The 17,972-nt window shown below is 45.9% G+C and overlaps 2 protein-coding genes across 3 annotated transcripts; one reads left to right on the top strand and one right to left on the bottom strand.

The window, feature by feature from the left end:
• The first annotated feature begins 2,513 nt into the window (after nucleotides 1-2,513).
• LOC120702476 lies at nucleotides 2,514-8,828 on the top strand. Of its 2 annotated transcripts, none has more exons than XM_039986289.1 (15): nucleotides 2,514-2,965; nucleotides 4,311-4,448; nucleotides 4,595-4,751; nucleotides 5,170-5,278; nucleotides 5,877-5,927; nucleotides 6,232-6,353; nucleotides 6,454-6,529; nucleotides 7,075-7,184; nucleotides 7,478-7,547; nucleotides 7,669-7,734; nucleotides 7,844-7,906; nucleotides 7,981-8,061; nucleotides 8,155-8,198; nucleotides 8,299-8,385; nucleotides 8,464-8,828. In XM_039986289.1, exons 1-13 carry the CDS (start codon nucleotides 2,671-2,673, stop codon nucleotides 8,191-8,193), a joined length of 1,377 nt encoding a protein of 458 aa, XP_039842223.1. In that variant the 5' UTR covers nucleotides 2,514-2,670; the 3' UTR covers nucleotides 8,194-8,198; nucleotides 8,299-8,385; nucleotides 8,464-8,828. The 2 variants fall into 2 exon arrangements, with proteins under 2 accessions (XP_039842223.1, XP_039842224.1); XM_039986290.1 differs by having other exon boundaries at nucleotides 2,530-2,965; nucleotides 8,165-8,198.
• Nucleotides 8,829-10,603: 1,775 nt separating this feature from the next.
• Nucleotides 10,604-17,745, bottom strand: LOC120702474 (LRR receptor-like serine/threonine-protein kinase SIK1). Its single transcript, XM_039986288.1, has 26 exons — nucleotides 17,201-17,745; nucleotides 16,452-16,523; nucleotides 16,149-16,220; nucleotides 15,978-16,049; nucleotides 15,623-15,694; nucleotides 15,347-15,418; nucleotides 15,195-15,266; nucleotides 15,034-15,105; nucleotides 14,883-14,951; nucleotides 14,642-14,713; nucleotides 14,482-14,553; nucleotides 14,327-14,398; nucleotides 14,171-14,242; nucleotides 14,011-14,082; nucleotides 13,853-13,924; nucleotides 13,661-13,732; nucleotides 13,474-13,545; nucleotides 13,320-13,391; nucleotides 13,171-13,242; nucleotides 13,010-13,081; nucleotides 12,860-12,931; nucleotides 12,703-12,773; nucleotides 12,492-12,623; nucleotides 12,053-12,391; nucleotides 11,583-11,953; nucleotides 10,604-11,421 (listed from the first exon to the last, which is right to left on the bottom strand). The coding sequence occupies exons 1-26, from the start codon at nucleotides 17,437-17,439 to the stop codon at nucleotides 11,059-11,061; spliced, it is 2,952 nt and encodes a 983-aa protein (XP_039842222.1). The 5' UTR covers nucleotides 17,440-17,745; the 3' UTR covers nucleotides 10,604-11,058.
• Nucleotides 17,746-17,972: the final 227 nt, after the last annotated feature.

Genomic DNA, 17,972 nt, shown 5'->3' with positions numbered 1-17,972 from the left:
ATTAGCGTGAGCAGGCCTCCGAAACCTTGCTCGCCTTGAGATCCTGCACGGGATAGGCGGGCAATCAGGTTTTTGGGTAACGCTTTAGCGTGACTGCTCAAAAATACAAAGGCTTTGCCCGATTGAACGACTACTTCCTGGTGGACGAGCCGAACGACTACGTCGACTACATTCTGGTGGTCGAACGACTACGTCGACTACATCTTGGTGACCGTTCGCGGGATTGCACTGCGAACTTCTTCCTGCACCGATTTAGTTCGACTACTTCGACTGAGGCCAACCGAGTAGATGTCTACTCCAGTTGGTAACAGCGCAGCCAATGCCTCCGGCAACGGCCCCGCTTCAGGGTACTCCCTGAAACTTTGGTTATTTATATTGTTTATGCTTATATGTGTGATAAGTATAAACATGTTCACATGTTTTATTTTACTCCTTAAAGTCATAGAAATATTGCTAGTTTATACATTTAATTTTGGAATTAAATTGTACCCGAAATTGTCTAAATTTCTAACAGTGACCCTGCTCGTGCAACCGTTTTATGAGATCGATGCGCTGTGCTCGTACAAACAACACGCATACAACTCGTCGCCCCCGTGCACGCAGAAAAAAAGGGTACGTGGTGTACAGTGAGTACGACGCGACACGCACGTACGTACGTACGCTGCCGCCGCGAACAGTAACGTCACGTCCCGTCCCGTCCGCGCACGCCGCCTGGGCCTCACGTAGGTCGCACGCGAACCCGTTGGGACGCACGCGGGCAAACTTGCATGCACGCGCTGCGCGCACCGGCTCGTCGGGTCTCCGACTCCTCCGCGTGCACGCCGCGCCGTGCGCGTCTGTCTCGTAGTGCAGTAAAGGGTCTGGTCGTAAGTGGACGCTGGCTGGCCGCACCCAGCCAGTGAGCCAGAGCCAGCCTCGAGTGGGAGGAGTAATTGAAAAGTCATCGTGTACGCTTGCTTTGCGTGTTCTGACGCTTTCAAGTCCCTGCCAAAAACAGCCGCGGCGGCAGCAGGAGCGGCGTGGGCTGCTGGGCACGCCGGCCGCCGGCACGCCGTCAAACGTGAGGCCATGCGGGGCGTCACCGGCCGGGCGGGGAGGAGGCCAGGCGAGGAGCGTGGCCGACTGCCAAAGTGAACAGCGTATTCAGACAAGTACTAGGAGTATACCAATACACTTGGACATTGGAAATACATACGCTTTTTATTTCAAAAAAAAAAGAAATACTTCGTTCGGATGCATCAGGATTCAAGTTTTGAATCCGAGCAAATGCTTGGGTGGACGCGTCAGGCTCGGCGACCTCGAGCGGGCGCGCCCGGATCTCGACGCGTGCGGGCGCTGGGATACTACAGCTCGTAGACTAGACAAGCGCTTGGTGCTGCCCGGTGCCCGCGCGCATCGGATTCCTGCGCGCGCCGGCCGAGGCAGGCGAGGCTTCACTGGAGGAACCGGAGGCCGGGGCGAATTTACGGCCCTAAACCGTCCACAGCGATAGGAGGAAATGGAGGAGTAAATCTACTGTTTGGCACTGTAGATGTACTGTTTGCCACTGTAGACAGAGAGGGCGTGGGAAACGAGACAAGAGCAAATTTGCTCTTGCTCTTGCCATTGTGGACAGCCTAAGGCTGACCACAGCGAGGGAGAGCCCGAGCCCGAGCCAGCTGGTTTCCGTTTGTTTTTTTTTCCTCTCTCTCTTCCGAGTTCCGACGCCGCGCCGCGGGACGACAAGCCAGCCGAAGACTATTCGTGCGCTGCCAGATGGAAAATGGGGCGCGACTACGTGGGGCCGGCCAGCCCCGAAAAGAAGTCAAGTGCGCACCGGCATTTTCAGGGTGGAGCTCCTCCCTTTGCAGATACCACCCTGCCTGCTTGCCTTGCCTTTAGTGCTCACCATGTCAAGTGACCCACCACAATTTAGTCCAGGTCCAGTACTCCAATCGGGATGGGACCCACCACAATTTATCTTCAAAATGACTTCTACCATATGTAATTTTCATTATGAAAACATACGTGAAAAAACAAAAACAACAACCATAACTTCTCAATACCTACCGCGTCAGCTGCCACTTGTTTCCACATTACCGGCAACAGTACTGTGCACGATTCGATGGTATTCTCTCCATCCCAAAAACAATATAAGTCTCGCTTCTCGAGAAGTCAAAAAAATTTAATTTTAAATAAATTTATATAAAAAAATTACAAATATTTATGTCTTCGAATTGATATAGTATAGAAATATATTACATGATTAATTTAAAAATACTTATGTTGTAATATATATATATTAGTTCTATTTTGTATGAATTTAGTCAAAATTAAAATTATTTGACTCCTCGAAAAACGAAATTTATATTTTTTTTGGATGGAGGAATACTACGCTGCATTCTCCTGCGCCGCTGCAGTGCCCGCTGGTCCTCCTCCGAATCCACCCGCCCGACCCGAAAAACTGGGAACCACAGGGACCCATACGCAAATGTCCGCCCCGGGTCAAATCCGGCACTCGCCCAGCCCCACCTCCGGCCTCCGGTGTCGACCCCGCATTTCAAATTTCCTCGGCTTTCCCTTCCCTTCCTTCCGCAATCCGCACCGCCGCTTCTCCGGCCACCGCCGTCAGACTCCTCGCCGCCGCCCTGCCCGTCCCGGCGCGGAGCCTAGCGCCCGGCGCGCGGCGGCATGGACAGCGACGACGAGGAGATGTGCGACGCCTCCTCCTCCGGCCCCGCCTCGCCAGGCGGCGGCGCGGGCGAGGGGGAATTCGAGGAGGAGGAGGAGGAGAAGACGGCGGCGGGGGATGCCGAGGACGGCGCGGGCGAGGGGATGATGGTGATGGAGGTGCTGTGGTTCCAGGTGGACCTGGACTACGAGTTCGACGCGCCCCGGTGGTTCGACCTCTCCCAGGAGGAGCCGCCGCCGGAGGCCGCCGCGGCGCAGGCGTGGTTCGCCTCCGCCCCCAGCTACCCGCCCTCACGTGCGTTCCCCCCTCGCTACGAAGTTTCTGGTTTTCTGTTCCGCGTAAGCGGCACAGGTTCCGTCGATCGAGTACGCGTTTCGAATGCGATGCTCCGGCGTTCCTCCTGCAATGTGTGTTTGGGAAGGTTCGCTGGCGGAGTCTGATGGATTTAGAAAGTGTCCATTTCGTGAGATTTTTGTCGTTCCTTGCTATTATTAGTGCGCAGTCCGCATGGTTAAATGATCGGAGATAGTTTGGGAGTTTGTGGTGTCTTGCGGGGTTAAACGGGCAGGTGCCAGTTGATCCTTCGAGTATTTCTGGGAATTTTGGTGCAACAGTGAATATCTTCCCATTTTCAGTCCTTTGACCGTTAGGAAATTTGTGAGAAGTTGAGGGTTTAGTCAGTGTTTTTTTTATAAGACAGGTTTTGTCAGTGTTGAGCTATACGCCTGTCATGGTCAAATGGCACCCATCTGTGATTAGTATCCATGATTAAAGTGTTTGCGTGGGGGTCGCCAATTTCTAGGTGTTAAACTGGTTTACACATGTAGAGCTTGAGCTTGATTGCCTAATTATTACCTGACACATGGAGAAAAACCATAAGGAGTGAATGGGAGCGCTAGAAAACAAGGATCACATTTGCTCGTGGCCGTATCATTCATTCTAACCATTTCATCTTTTAATTCCATGAGGAAGCTAATGTTCTTTTTTGCAACTACTATCTGGTTGAGAATTTTGTTGCTAGTGAATATTGGCAAAGCTCTTTATGTATCAGAGGTAAAAGTAATATAGCTGAGGGGGCTGCACCATTATGGGCTTTTACATAGTTTGATGAGTAGAGGTAAAGAGGGGTAGAGGTAGACCTAAGCTGACTTGGGACGAGTCGGTTAAGAGAGACCTTAAAGATTGGGATATCTCTGAGGAGCTAGCTTTGGATAGGAGCGCTTGGAGACTAGCTATCAACGTGCCTGAACCATGACCTTTGTGTCTTTTGGGTTTCATCTCTAGCCTACCCCAACTCGCTTGGGACAAAAGGCTTTGTTGTTGTTGTTGTTGTTGTACATAGTTTGATGAGTATATCTGCTTCACTTGTCAGTTGTACTGTGTCAGATGGGTAGAGCATGAGGTTCCTACATCTTATAAACAGGAGTAATTTTGAATAAGTAATTAAGCACTGATGTTAATATGTAAGCTCCTGGAAAATTGCAGTCATGATTGTTGATTGATCCACTGTACAGAAAATTTCGGTGTGCCACTTTATTTTGCTTTGTCAGTATTAAATTTTATGTTTATTCTTTGCAGTTGTTACTGGTGTTTAGTGCCTAATAAATATCACTAACCTTTCATCTTTTTGTTTCTTCAGCCTTAATTGCTAAGATGTTAGCTGAAGATCTTGGATTGCAAGCCATTAGAAGCATTGCAGATACAGATGCTGTGCATTGTTCTACAGCTTCTCATGAGTGTTCCAGTGGTGCTGAACGAAAAATCCATCGGGTTCAAGGTCTTGAAAAATCAAAATATTGAGTTTCCTCAAGTTCTTATTTCATTTCTAATCCGTTGACTTGTTACATGATTCAGTTATCATCTATATTTGCAATTAACTAAATATGTGGCTGAATCAATGTTTGTGTTTTTCCTACGAAATAGGACGGAAACCATGCCATGGCGCATCAGAAAATGAAAACCGACCTGGCTATCGAACAACCATGAAGGGCACTTCCCTGAAAGGCTCCACATTGATGAAACCTACAGCCAGCCAATTAGCGAGGCAAAACAGACAAGTGGAACTGAAGAATGTGATGCAGTAAGTATGCATATAACTAACCTACTTTGTGAACTTTATGTGGGCCTGGTTATAAAAGAATTTGAAACTGCATTTTGTTGGTTGATTCTCTGAACCACCTTTCTAACTGAAATCCTCAATATTTATTTCACCACACTTGCCGGTTTGTGCATTAGATTGATCATTGTTGTGATATCTGGATCTTCAACACTGGACATAACAGTTCATGCCAAATTATGGGTTTCAATATTTTATAATCACAAGTATTTCTGCCCCATCACATTATTTTTCACATTTTCCATCTATTATTTATTATTACCCTCTACTTAATTAGTTTTCAACAAATTCAATGTGTCATCTTTCTTAAAAAAAAACTAAAAGAAGACTTTTAATTCATTTTTGTGAACACCATCTGTACCTCAATTTCGTCTGTTTTCAGGAGTAAAAAGCCTGTGGGAGTTAGAAGTGAGAGAAGCACAATAAGCTCAAATGATTACACTTACCAATCAGCTAAAAGACAGAGATTAGAGAATGGACATCTCAACAAGGTATGGTACAGTTTCCAAGCAGAGATGCAAGGTTTGCCAAATTTTGATGTTCTTTTTTCTCCGTAGAATGAACTTATTTTACAATGTTTATAATGACTTTGGTTTTCTTAAGTAGCAATTGCAGCTCCTACTGCACTTATGGTGACAAATATAAAGGCTAGTGAACTTTCAAATATTTCCTCTACCAAGCGCACTGTTATTCATTTGCATGCCTTGATTCTTGGTTGCTATTCAAAAATGTTCTGGGTGCTGCTTATATGAATATGCTCATTCTTTCTCTAGTTTGAAGGGATTTCCTAGTTTTCTTACCATAGAAACTAAAATTTATGTTCCGTGCTAGTTTGGATGAACTGCTCTTCTGTTGGTTACTGGAAATACCAAGAGTCTTCAGAAGTTTTGCTTTTGGAAGGGGAAAAAATATCATTTTGACGTGAACTAAAGTTCTTTGATACATTTAATTAAATCTAAATACTCAGCGCCTGTTTTTGATATTTAATTGTTATCTTGAGTTGTCTGTGAGCCTAAAGGTGCAAATTGGTAGTATTTTATTGGATAACTTTGCTTCTTGCTCTTTACTGAAGCTTTGCTTGTGGTACAGGCTGCAGCTGCTACCAACCAGCATGAGTTTATTCATAAAAATCATGAAAAGGTACAAAAGCATCCTAAAACCATCTGCTTAAATTGATTGTAAATGGATATTTATGCTTGTATCATCCATGCATCCTTTATTTCCTGGATTGTCTTTCAGGTGTTGTACTGTTCTAGTTCTCTGAGGCTATTTAGTTATATTGTTTTTTTAATAGAACACATACTTGCTACATTTGCACCTATTTTATGTTAGACCATGTCTTAAACTACAAATATTAATATTATGCTATAAAACATGGCCATTCTATTAGTTCTCCGGTTCTCCCTCAAATTTGATCGACGGCAATTTCTTATGGACGCTGCAGAATGTTATGAATCGTAACGTGGATCATCCCACTGCTCCAACCAAGTTAAAGATTACAATTCCCAGAGAACCTGAGTTAGCCACAAAGCTAAGAGCTGAGAGGTCAAGGGTTCTAAGATCAGTGTAAGTCATTTTCACTTGATGTCATGTTTTGATTCTTGAATATAAGGTACTTCAACTATGGTAGTTTTCAGTTTTCACACCTTTGCATGAAAAATTTCAGGCCAACTAATTCGAAGCAGTTAAAGCAACAGGCTGCACCATCTGCTTCCACAGCACAAGTGCCCTCAACTAGAAAGGTGGGAACATCGTGCACTTCTTAATCCTTTAAGTGGTTATGAATTACATCTAAATTTACACTCGATTCTTGAAATTTAATTCTAAATTCATGGTATAGACACGTTACCTTGAAATAGTGAGCACACTAGCTCCCAGGAGCATATGCTTAGAAATATGCTTCTCAGTAGCATGATCTGTGTAAAACTTTAATCCAACATTCTATGTGTGATTTTGTTAATTCTAACTTCGAAGAATTGAATGATTGATGATTGATAATGATCTGAAGAGAGTGAAGTTCAGGGATACCATACATTCATAAATAACTGACTCACTAGTCACTACCTGACTTAGCTTTGCCTTCTGTTATTTATCCTTACTGGTTTGCTCCTGTTTTTTTCCCTTAGTATTTGTTTAGGTGTGCAGTGTGCTTTGTTAGAGCAGGAACTTGCGCTTTTGGTACTTTCAGAGCTATTGAATCTTCAATGTAATTATTACTATCTTTCTTGTGCGGTAGTATACTATGCTTCTGGTTCGTTTTGAAGTTTGAACACTGTTCCTGTAGCAGGTAGTTCAACCACTTCGGGCTACTGGTCATCAGCGTGCAAGTAGACAACATGACAATGTTGTATCAAATGTGCCAGCATGTACATCCAATCATGCAAGGCATCTTAACAAGTATGTCTGTTTCATCATATCTATTTTTAATTCCAGCAGACTGCCCAAATTCTACTCCCATCGTACTTCTATAGATGTTTGAATCATCAAATCTATTGACTGCGTTTGTCAATGTATGATTTGATCTGGCATTAGAGGTGATATATAAGATTCCTTTTGTGATCACTCGATGGAGCACCTATGGTTTTACCAAAAATATGTGCAATTTGGCATGAAGTAATAAGATGGTTTTCTGCAGCCTTTTGTCTGATAACAAACAACTTATGCATGGTTCCTGTGTTGTCTTGTGGCAGTGTTGATAAAAAGCCAGATGGTTGCAGAGATGATCTGTTTAAATTTAAAGCCCGGCCTTTGGATAGAAAGGTAGCATGTGTCAATACCTTCTGTCTATTTCTGAGATTATTTTATGAATGTTGCTGCTTCGCAGTATATTCAGACAGCTGCTGTTTAACCTTGTAACCCCCCCCCCCCCCCCCTGGAACAGATATTAGCAAGCAAAGGTGACGTCGGTGCATTTCAATGTGCAAAAAGGAATACGACTGTGCCTAAGGTAATTTTGTAGCGACACTATTTTCCCTCAGATATTTTCTTCCTTGGCTGTGGATAATATCTCCCTAATTTTCTCAAATCATCTGCATCTTTGTGGTTCAAAATCATAGGAATTTAACTTATCGACAAGCAGGAAAGGCAACCCGGCCCCTTTGTCCGAACTATTTAACAAGGTTTGTACGAGTACAAAACATATGGGCTGCCATTACGCTAATTACACTGACATTTGCACGAATAATGCTGGCAGCTCTCTTTAACTGTGGGAACACACCAACACCGTGGAAGAGAGCATCACATCAGTGATCTGCCAAATTATATCACTACCAAGGTTGTCTCGTTGTTTCCATTTCATTTCTTGTTTGTACTAAAATCTTGCATTTTGATTCAAAGCGCTCAAAGACCTCTTTTGTTCTGTTGCAAGGATTGCAAAGAGAACATAATCGGTAACGTGCCATGTTAGCTCTGGTAAGTATAATGTTCATCCACTTGATGAGATAACTGCCATGTCGTTTCTAGGTCTCTATTAATGCTTGACAGACACCCTTCCATTTGTTTCCCTTTCCAGACCCAAGTCAACCAAGAAATAGAATATACAGGATTTTTCTTTTGACAATGACTGGTTCAGACTCAACATTTCTCCACCGGCACAAAGGTAAATAATCACTCTATCTCCACCAGTTATACAGTTAAGTTACCTTGTTGACAGTGCCCCTCAATCCTCTGTATGCAGCGTTTTTCTTGGTGTTTTGGACTCTAGGACTCACAGGGGAGCTCTCAACTCCTCTTCATTTAACAAGATGAAGCCATACATTATTTGACATTATGGCGCACCTTGGCGACTGGCATCGGCGGCAGTCGCACATTGTTTGTCATCTCAGCCTGTTAAAGAGTTTGTTGTCTCTCAGCCGCCCAGAGCCATGGCTGGGATGGTTTTTGTACAGCAAGATAGACCATAGCGTCATAGCTCGATGAGGGGCGGCTCGCCTGGTGTGCCTGCAGACTGCAGTCGCCGTGCCTCCTGCGGCGACTCACAAAGTGTAACATATTGCAGTTTCCGTGCCAAGCCTCTTCTTCGCCGTGCGCCCGTGCCTTTCATGATCTGGTCTCCAAATGCATCGTGTCGCTCAGAAATCCCCATGATCAGGCGGCAGGAGAGGGACGAAGATTCCGTCGTTGCCTGTTGATGGGCCGGGGCCCGGGACGGCCGGACCATGAATCTCCTGGCTCACAGCAGAAGTGAGCAGTGTTGGCGCTGGTGCCCAGGGAGCGGTCAGGCTCACGCTTAACCTGGCCCGGGCTCCCGGGCCCCCCGAAGTGTGTCAACACAGTTGCTGCGATTAGCCGGCACAGTTGTTCGCCATGCTTCTCATTCTCAGAGCATCGTAACTCGTAATGGTCAGGGAAATGATCTTTCGCAATTACCGAAATCCACAGGTGTAGGGGATCAAAACACTGCTGCTGCTGCTGCTGTAGATGGTGGCGGCAGGAATCTGCAGGGGTCCTGGTCGGTCTCGTTCACAGGCCTCCCGTAAATGTAAAAACACAAAATTTTGCGAAAGAATTTTACTAATTTGAAGTACTAAATGAAGTCTATTTACAAAACTTTTTGTATGGATGGGCTGTAAATCGCGAGACGAATCTAATGAGCCTACTTAATCCATGATTTGCAACAGTTATACTACAGTAACCATCCGCTAATTATTAATTAATTATGGATTAATTAGCATCATTAGATTCATCTCGCGATTTACAACCCATCTGTACAAAAAGTTTTATAAATAAACTTCATTTAGTACTTCAAATTAGCAAGATTCCGTCGCAAAAAAATTTTGCGTTTACACGCCAGCGAACTAAACACGGCCACGGTTGCAATGAGCAGGGCTTGGCCGGCGCCGTGCCCTGTGGCTCAGGGATCGGTCACTGGTCAAGCGCGTGCATTCGCCGGCGCTGGGGGGTCCCTCGTCCCTGGACCCTGGAGAGATCCCGCATCGGTCTGTCCCATCACGGCCGAATAAAGCGCGGCACCAGCCAGGCACCCGCTCCCCCGGCCTCTCCCGCGTCGCGTCGGCGTGGACCCCGGCCCGTCGGACTGGCAGTTTGCGCGACGCCGGTCGCCGGCAGCTGCAATATCGCCGGCGCGATCGTTTCTGCCTGCTCGCGTCGCATGCCGGCGCGACGCGGTACTGTTGGGGGGGGGGGGGGGGCTTGTCGTCGCCGGTGGGGTCACCGGCGGAGCGAGCGGCGCCAAGACGCGCCAGTGGCGTGCACCGATGCGTCACGCACGGCGCGCGCCTTGTCAGCTACAGGCTACAGCACATGGCAACCGGCAACGCCTGCTGCTAACAGAAGGCTTCCATGCTCCGGGCCCGGGCGAGCAGCGGCTGCTGCTCGCCGGCAGGCCGCATGGCCGGGTCAAATCGGAGAAGGGGAGCCGAGAGGACGGTTGCTCGCAGAACTGCCATTGACTACCAGACGAGACAGAGCTCGACGACCACCCGCGGAATGGCCCGCCAAGCCTGTGCCCAACAGCCGAAGGGTTTTGGCACGATCCTGCCTGACTGTCTCTTACCTGTTGAGTGCTAAACTAACACGCAGAGCAGGGTGTTCCATTCCAGAGCAAAGAGGTCAGCAACAGCACAAGCACAGAAAATCGAACAGGTTACGGCGAACACGTTCGGTACCCATTCGATGCAAAGGCTTCATTCACTGCGAAGATGTGCTCACGAGCTGCATGGTTCAGCTGTAAGAGTTGCCAGTTTCTCGCTCATGTACCTGACGAGCAAGCAGGACACTGAAGCAGCCAAACAGGCGTAAATTCAGTTACAGCAGCTATACACCAGAGGCACCAAGACGTAGTACACGGCAGCGAGAGAGAGGCAGAGCAATTCATCAATACCAGTCAAAAAAAGGCGATGCATTTCATTTACAACAGCCCGGCCTGTTCAATGCCGGATGCATGGTTCAATTCAATGCCTTCTCCAGGATCCAAGAAACTCCATGGCCTAGCTCTGAATCGCAAGCGCATGAATGCTTCAGATTCAAGGCGCTCACGGGACACCTCTGACAGATCCACCCACCCCACTCGTGTCGTGATTACACCAAGAACCTCCGCAGCAATCCCCATCCTGACCCACATCATCTTCTTCCATTTGGACGCTTCTGAACCGAACATCCAGAGGAACAATGGGCATCATCTACCGCGAATCCTACACCTATTTCCTGCACTGTGCTACTGTGGTTTTACCACCTTCTTACTTGGATCTCTACTTGGGAGAGAAAAAAAAATTGGGGACCCTAGTGTTAGACAGACACAGAGAGAAGGGGATCATGACATTGTGTGCTTCGATATGACCTCGCCGAACCGCACGAACCACTGCTCGTCGGAGGAGCTGTTGTCGCCGATGTCGTCGGACACGTCGTGCTTCATGTCGGCCGTGGTCGTCGCCAGGAAGCGGGTGTAGTCGCCGGCCGTCCCCTTGGTCGTGGGAGGCTTCACGGCGGGTGCCGGCAGGAGGGAGAGCAGCACCCTCGCGACCTCGTGCATGGTCGGACGGTCGGCGGGGTGCCGCTTGGTGCACAGCAGGGCGAGCTGGAAGGCCTTGCGGACCAGGTTCATGTCCGTGCACGTCACCGAAACCTCCGAGTCCACAGCCTCCATCACCGTGTTGTCATCAGCCTTTGAGAGTATCTGCACGTGCAAGGAACATCCATCACTCACGCAGATCATTCCAAGGAATCAAAATACTGCTAAATATTAATGCATCACATTCTTCTCATTGTTCAGAACTGACTAGGATGGAGCAATTAAAGAAGGATCTGGTAAAGGAATTCAGCATGGTGATGACTTACCAATTGATGCAAGTTGGATTCATTGTCGACGGCCTTTTTCCCAGTGAGCAGCTCCAGAAGGACTATGCCAAAGCTGTAGACATCAGATTTCTCATTGAGCCTTGACGTCCGGGCATACTCTGGATCAATGTAGCCGATGGTTCCCAGAACGTAGGTGGAGGCATGGGACTTGGCAGCCGGAACACATTTGGCAATGCCGAAATCAGAGAGGTGCGCTTCAAAGTTCTCATCGAGCAGGATGTTTGAGGACTTGACATCCCTGTGGACTATGCGAGGGTTGCAGTCATGGTGAAGATAGGCCAGTCCTTGCGCAGCACCCACTGCGATCTTCAGCCTTGTGTCCCAATCAAGCTTCACTTTCTTTGATGGACCTGAAAGTGACCAAGGATCACCACAGATATGTTTAGTGAGGAATCTGTAAAAGAATGCATGGAAGGATACACTGCGGATAAAAGCTCAGAAGTCCTAACCATGAAGAAGATCCCACAGGGAACCATTTTCCATGTAATCATAGAAGAGCAGGTTTCCATGAGGAGAGAGTGAGAAGCCATGAAGGCTGACAAGATTCCTGTGTCGGATGCTACCGATTGTCTCCAGCTCTGTCTCAAACTCACGGAGGCTGTGGTTATACTGACTGTAAAGCCGTTTGACAGCAATAGCCTTGCCGCTCTTGAGATCACATTTGTACACAGTACTTGATGCGCCATAACCAATGATGTATTTCTCACTAAAATTCTCAGTCAACCTCATAATTTCTTCATAGGTATGGGAAGCCATGTCCATTTGAAGGACTACTAGTTTTGGTGGTCCTGAAACATGATCAAGAAAAGTAATAGATGAATATCAACATGTTAGGACATGGCTCTGGAATATATTGCAATGCAAGGGGTGAGTGACATATGCACAAACCTTGCACTGGCTTGTCAGATCCTTTCTCAGGTGGAAGTGGTTTATTTGTCTTGTATACTGCCAGCAGCATAATGCAGAGTAATATGATGAAGCCTAAAATAATGCAAGCAACTGCTGTCCGAGAAATATTAACTGTGATAGTCATAAAAGCATGAGTTAGAACGTAGAAGCAAATGGAGAAACTGCTGAGTAGGCTCAGGACTTATGGTACCTTTTGTTCCATGAGAATGTCCACAGATGGAGTCTTGGCAGTACACGTGGAGCATAGGGTTACCCACAAAGCTGCATTTAGATACTGGTTTCTATCAGAAACTATGATCCAATAAAAAAAATGATATCGAAGACTGCAGATGGAGCCATTTGTTTACCTATCCATTGGGAATTTTGAGAAATTCTTTGCTGATGGGACGTATCCAGAAAAGTTGTTGTATGACAAATTCCTAAAATGAACATAACACATGTTTTAATGCGGGAGAAATCATTAACAATGCTGTTAGGACAAAGCACAGAAAAATTACAAGGTAATTAAGCTGAAGCAGTTAGCCAGCTGAGCAGGGATCTCCCCAACCAAATTGTTGTTGCTAAGAATCCTGGGTAAGAAAATTAACCACAGATCAGTGAAGTTCTAACTTGGTATGCAGTAGAAATCAAAATAATAGTGCCATGAAGGAGGACTCACAAGCTATCAAGGTTCTGCAACTGTCCAAGTTCTTCAGGGAGATAACCGGACAAGTTGTTACTGGATATGTCGCTGCACATAAAGAATAGTTCAGATCAATCAATATTATTGCATGATTACTAGAACATATCTCAAGGATGTTCACTTACATTACTTGGACGCTTCTCAAGTTTCCAAATTCAGCAGGCACAGATCCAATAAGATGGTTTTTACTCAAATTCCTGCATGAACAGTTGTGGACATTAGGCAATAATGCACATAGAAAAGACAACAAGAATTCTGAAAGGTTGGTTCTTGACATACAGTTCAAGAAGATGCTCGAGATCACCAATAGTGGGAGGAACTGGTCCAGAGAATTCATTGTAGGAAAGATCCCTGTGCCAAAATGGAGGAAGATGTAGATATCAAAATGAAGTGATTGCGACACAACATGTAATTCAAAGAATTCATAGGACTAGGTAACAAACAAATAGGTAAAGGGTCTCCTTACAGTGTGTCCAAGTTGACTATGTGGCCAAGTTCAGAGGGAATCTGGCCTTTGAAATTGTTTGAAGAAAGGTTCCTATAATATTTTTAAAATAAAATTAGCTAGATATCAGAGAAGTAAAATAATAAAATGAAATAATAATGTGCTTTCAATGGCAACAGTTGTAAGCAAGCTGCTGCATGTGCAACCACTCACAGGTATGTCAAGCTCTCCAACTTCTGGAAACCACCAGGGATAGAGCCATTCAGTCTATTGCCATACACATTGCTGAGAACAAAATAAACATGATTAAGCATGAGAAACACATAATTGTTTTATTGAAACCTGTGATAAGTGCATGTTTACAAACTTACAATTTGTTCAGTGCACTGCAAGAACTGATGTTTGCAGGAATATGACCCTCAAGATTGTTGTTGGCAAGATTTCTAAAAAATTATACAACTTATCAGAAAATGCAGAGAACAAAATAAACATTAATTAATTTTTATACTTGAATGTGGGATAGGTTCTTACAATTCAAATAATTCTGTGAGCTTGCCAAGCTCAGCTGGAATGGTGCCTTCTAGTTCATTATCGTTCAGCTGCCTGGTGGAAGTAAAAGTAATGTTGAACTTCATTAAGATCACACATCAACATAAATACAAAATTGGTAAGATAACAATTACTTACAAGTAGCTAAGTTTACTCATGTTCCCCAGTTCTGGTGGTATGTGTCCAGTAAGTTTGTTGCCATGTAAATAGCTGAAAAAGAATGGTTATACAAACCATTAATAAAAGAAAAAGAAGATGGTTTGGGAAAGAAGAGTATTGCTGATGATACTAACAGTTTGCCAGTGTATGATAGGTTGCCAAGTATAGGAGGAATCGGCCCTACCAGTTCATTCTCGCTCAGGTCTCTGAGAAACAAATTTGGAAAACTGTTTATGGACAAGTAAAGAAACCAGTAATGGTGGACTGAAGTGTTGTATTTCACTTTTTACTCACAGGACAGCAAGAGCCTGCATGAGGCCAATCACTTCTGGAATTCTCCCAGTCAGTCTATTTCCTTGAAGTGACCTGTAAAAAAAACAATGCAAAGATTAAACAGAAGGCCTGCATGGGAGCACCTTGTGCATGGGGACATAAGTGAGTTAAAGAACTACCTAATTGAAAGAAAACACAGCACTGCAAGATTATGAAAAAGGTAAAAGTATTGAAGATTTTTTTAGAAATCAGGATGACTTACAGTGTGGCTACTTGAAGGTATCCTATGTTGTAAGGTATTTCTCCAGAGATTTGGTTGTATGAAATATCCCTGCATGGCAAATTTGGAAAGAAAATTAGGATCCTAAACTAGGAGAAACAAAACACCAACACAATCATCAGGGCCAACATACAGAATCTCAAAGCTAGTGCAGTTCCCTATGCCCTCTGGAATGGTTCCTGTGAGATTGTTCCCCCTTACATCACTGCATATATATGGAAGGCAACCAATGTCAACAAGACCAAACTGTACATATGCATCAGACCATACAATGGAGCAGGGAGTTTAACTTACAAGTACCACAGGCCAGTCAGTTGGCACATATCAGGTGACAAAGTTCCAGTCAGTGAGTTACCCCTCAAGCCTCTGAGGATCAAGAGAACAGAAATGTTACCTTCTGAAACATATTCTACAGTACGCAAAACAAAGTGTTGTAGAGTTCTTACAGGTACTGCAGTACTTCGTTCCAGTAGATGAGCCTCGGGATGTCACCGGTAAGTTTGTTCTGAGCTAGATCCCTGTTCCAAAGGAACAAATGAGCATTTCAGTACCAAGGCCACATAAGTGACAAAAAAGCATCACAAAAGGAAATTCCATTGGTATGCACAATAAAGCACAAAGGTAGGTGAAACAAACAGAACAAAAAAAAAATCACCCAATGTGTCCAGCAATCATAAAAGAAGTAAAGAGTCACGGATAGAGAAAGGTCCCAGGAAGCTTACAAGGTCTTGAGATTTGGAATCTGGGACAGCGTGGAAGGGATGGGTCCCGTGAGTTGGTTATTCTTCAAAATCCTGCATCAAGAAAGGAGAGGAAAATGTCACAAAACTAGCAATCCAAAACCAGTAAAAAGAGTAGGTAGCAATACATAAACCATAAACAAACAAATTTCTTGAACCACAACAAATGTCTGTATCACACAAGATAATCATGAATGCAGCATGTGCAACTGCCTCCCATTTTCTACTGCAACCACTTAGTTACCCCAAATATAGGTGCAAAAGTTACCATGTCTCAAAAGTCATAGCTCTTGCTAAAAAGGCAGTAAGGAAACAGGAATGGATGGAGTGTGCTTACAGGTCCTCAAGCTGCTTGAGCTTGGAGATGGAGAAGGGGATGTCTCCATACAGCAAGTTCCCAGACAAATCCCTGCAGAGACAAGAAAAAACAGAGACCAATTAAAAAAATGCTAATCTACAGCAAAAAGGTAGTAACACAATAAAAGAAGACCTGGATATAGGGACGTACAGATATTTTAAGGAGACACAATCCCCAATCTCATCTGGGATTTGGCCTGTGAGCTTGTTCAGCTTGAGATCCCTGCACGAGCAAATCATTAGCACACAGATAAACTAATCAGCAAGCAAATCTAGGATGTGTCGGCCTAAAGAAAATAAAACACTAAAGAACCACGTCCCATCATGGCACGAGGGGTCATATCAAATCAGGTGTAGGATTGAAAATAGGGATACGGGTATAGTGAAATGCACAAAATCTCAGGCGGATTGAAGGGGAGGGAAAACTGTACGGTCCTCCGAGTCATCAACTTACACGAACTGTAGGCTCTTGAGCTCCCCTATAGCCGGCGAGATCTCCCCTCCTAGGTTTAGATTTGACAGGTTCCTGTTTTTTCACAGAAAACAATCTCATCAGAAGATTCTTATTGTTTTTCAGCAAACATAAAAAAACGATCCTTCATTTTCCCGCAACAAAATGTGCAATACTCCCTCCTTCCCCGTTTATAAGGCATGGTGGAACATGACACGGTCTTCTAAACAACATTTTGACCATTTATTTATCATATATTATATCACTTTTGATTATAAATTTATAATCATTGTAAAATATATTTGATTATGAATCCAATCATATGAAATTTGCATTATAAAAATAAAATTTTAATAGTCAAATTATTGGTCAAAGATGACAAGGTTTGAATCTTGATATACGTGTATGCCTTATAAACAGGGAAGGAGGGAGTATATTCGAACACAGGCTCCGTATAAAAAAGAATCAAACTTTGTTTCTCTCAGGTACGCTACGGCACAGAATGTTTCAAGAACAAAGCTTGGGTGGCCAAAACATGCTGCAATGCCCAAAAAATAGACAAACATTCCAGCAGCGAGCGTTTGCTCCTGATCGAACCGTAAGAAAGACACGCAAGCAACCCACACGGAGCACGAAATGCAGGAAGCACGGCGGCAAGACCGCAAGAAGATTTTCGAGACCGCCGGCACGCAGCCGCGAGAAACGAGACAACGCAAGGAGGTGGAGGAGGGGAGATCGCAGAGTGCACGCACAGGCCGACGACGGCGAAGGAGGCGGTGTCGCAGGCGACCCCGCGCCAGGCGCAGTGGTCGCGGCCGCCGTCCCAGTCCACGAGCGCGTTGGCCGCGTTCCCGAACCCGGCCTTCACCGCCATCAGCGCCCGCCCATCCCCTTCGCCTCCTCCTCCTCCTCCGGCCTCAACCTCCGCCGCCACCGCCGCAAGAACCAGCACCGCCGCCGCCGCCGACCACCACCACGGCAGCAGCGCCATCCCGCGCAGTCCGCTAGAGAGAACCTCCCGAAGCCTTGTCCCTCCCAGCCCCCAAAGCCACCACCTTTCAGGCAACAGCCAGCAGTCCGGGCCACCACCGCTGCGAACTCGCCGTCGCAGCTAACACGGGCGCAAGTGCCGCCGCTCCGTGTCCATGTGACGGGCAGGAGGGAGGAGGGGTAGGAGTGCGACGGGGTCTGCGTGCGATGCGTTTTTGTGGTGGTGCTGGCGATTGCGACGTGACTGTGGTTGCTTTCGGGGGGCAGCCGCTGCTGCCGCACTGCGCGCAGTGAGAGAGAGAGCAGAGCAGAGCGAGAGCGTGGTAGGGTACTAGGGTGGTGGTAGGAGAGAGAGAGAGGAGGAGGAGGGGGTGTTAAGGCTGACGGTCCCGGGCCCACCGCGCCAGAGACTGGGCCCGTCGCAGAGGGGATACGTGTAGCCCGTGGGGGCCCGTGGGCCTCCTGTTTTCAAACTGCTCCGCCCCGTTTGGCACGTTGCGGCCGCCAGGCTGTAACGTCACTGACATATGGGTC

This window comes from Panicum virgatum, chromosome 4K, assembly GCF_016808335.1.
Source record: "Panicum virgatum strain AP13 chromosome 4K, P.virgatum_v5, whole genome shotgun sequence".
Taxonomy (NCBI): Eukaryota; Viridiplantae; Streptophyta; class Magnoliopsida; order Poales; family Poaceae; genus Panicum; species Panicum virgatum.
Note: the sequence above shows the minus strand (reverse complement) of the source record. Positions and strands in the feature narration are given on the sequence as shown.

Excerpts from the sequence above, each read along its gene's own strand:
- LOC120702476 (XM_039986289.1), top strand. The coding sequence starts at position 2,671 with ATGGACAGCGACGACGAGGAGATGTGCGACGCCTCCTCCTCCGGCCCC. Across the intron at positions 4,752-5,169 it reads GAACTGAAGAATGTGATGCA|GAGTAAAAAGCCTGTGGGAG; the intron begins GTAAGTATGCAT and ends GTCTGTTTTCAG. Across the intron at positions 7,735-7,843 it reads GGAATACGACTGTGCCTAAG|GAATTTAACTTATCGACAAG; the intron begins GTAATTTTGTAG and ends TCAAAATCATAG.
- LOC120702474 (XM_039986288.1), bottom strand. The coding sequence starts at position 17,439 with ATGGCGCTGCTGCCGTGGTGGTGGTCGGCGGCGGCGGCGGTGCTGGTT. Across the intron at positions 14,399-14,481 it reads CTATCATACACTGGCAAACT|CTATTTACATGGCAACAAAC; the intron begins GTTAGTATCATC and ends ATTCTTTTTCAG. Across the intron at positions 11,422-11,582 it reads AATCCAACTTGCATCAATTG|ATACTCTCAAAGGCTGATGA; the intron begins GTAAGTCATCAC and ends TTGCACGTGCAG.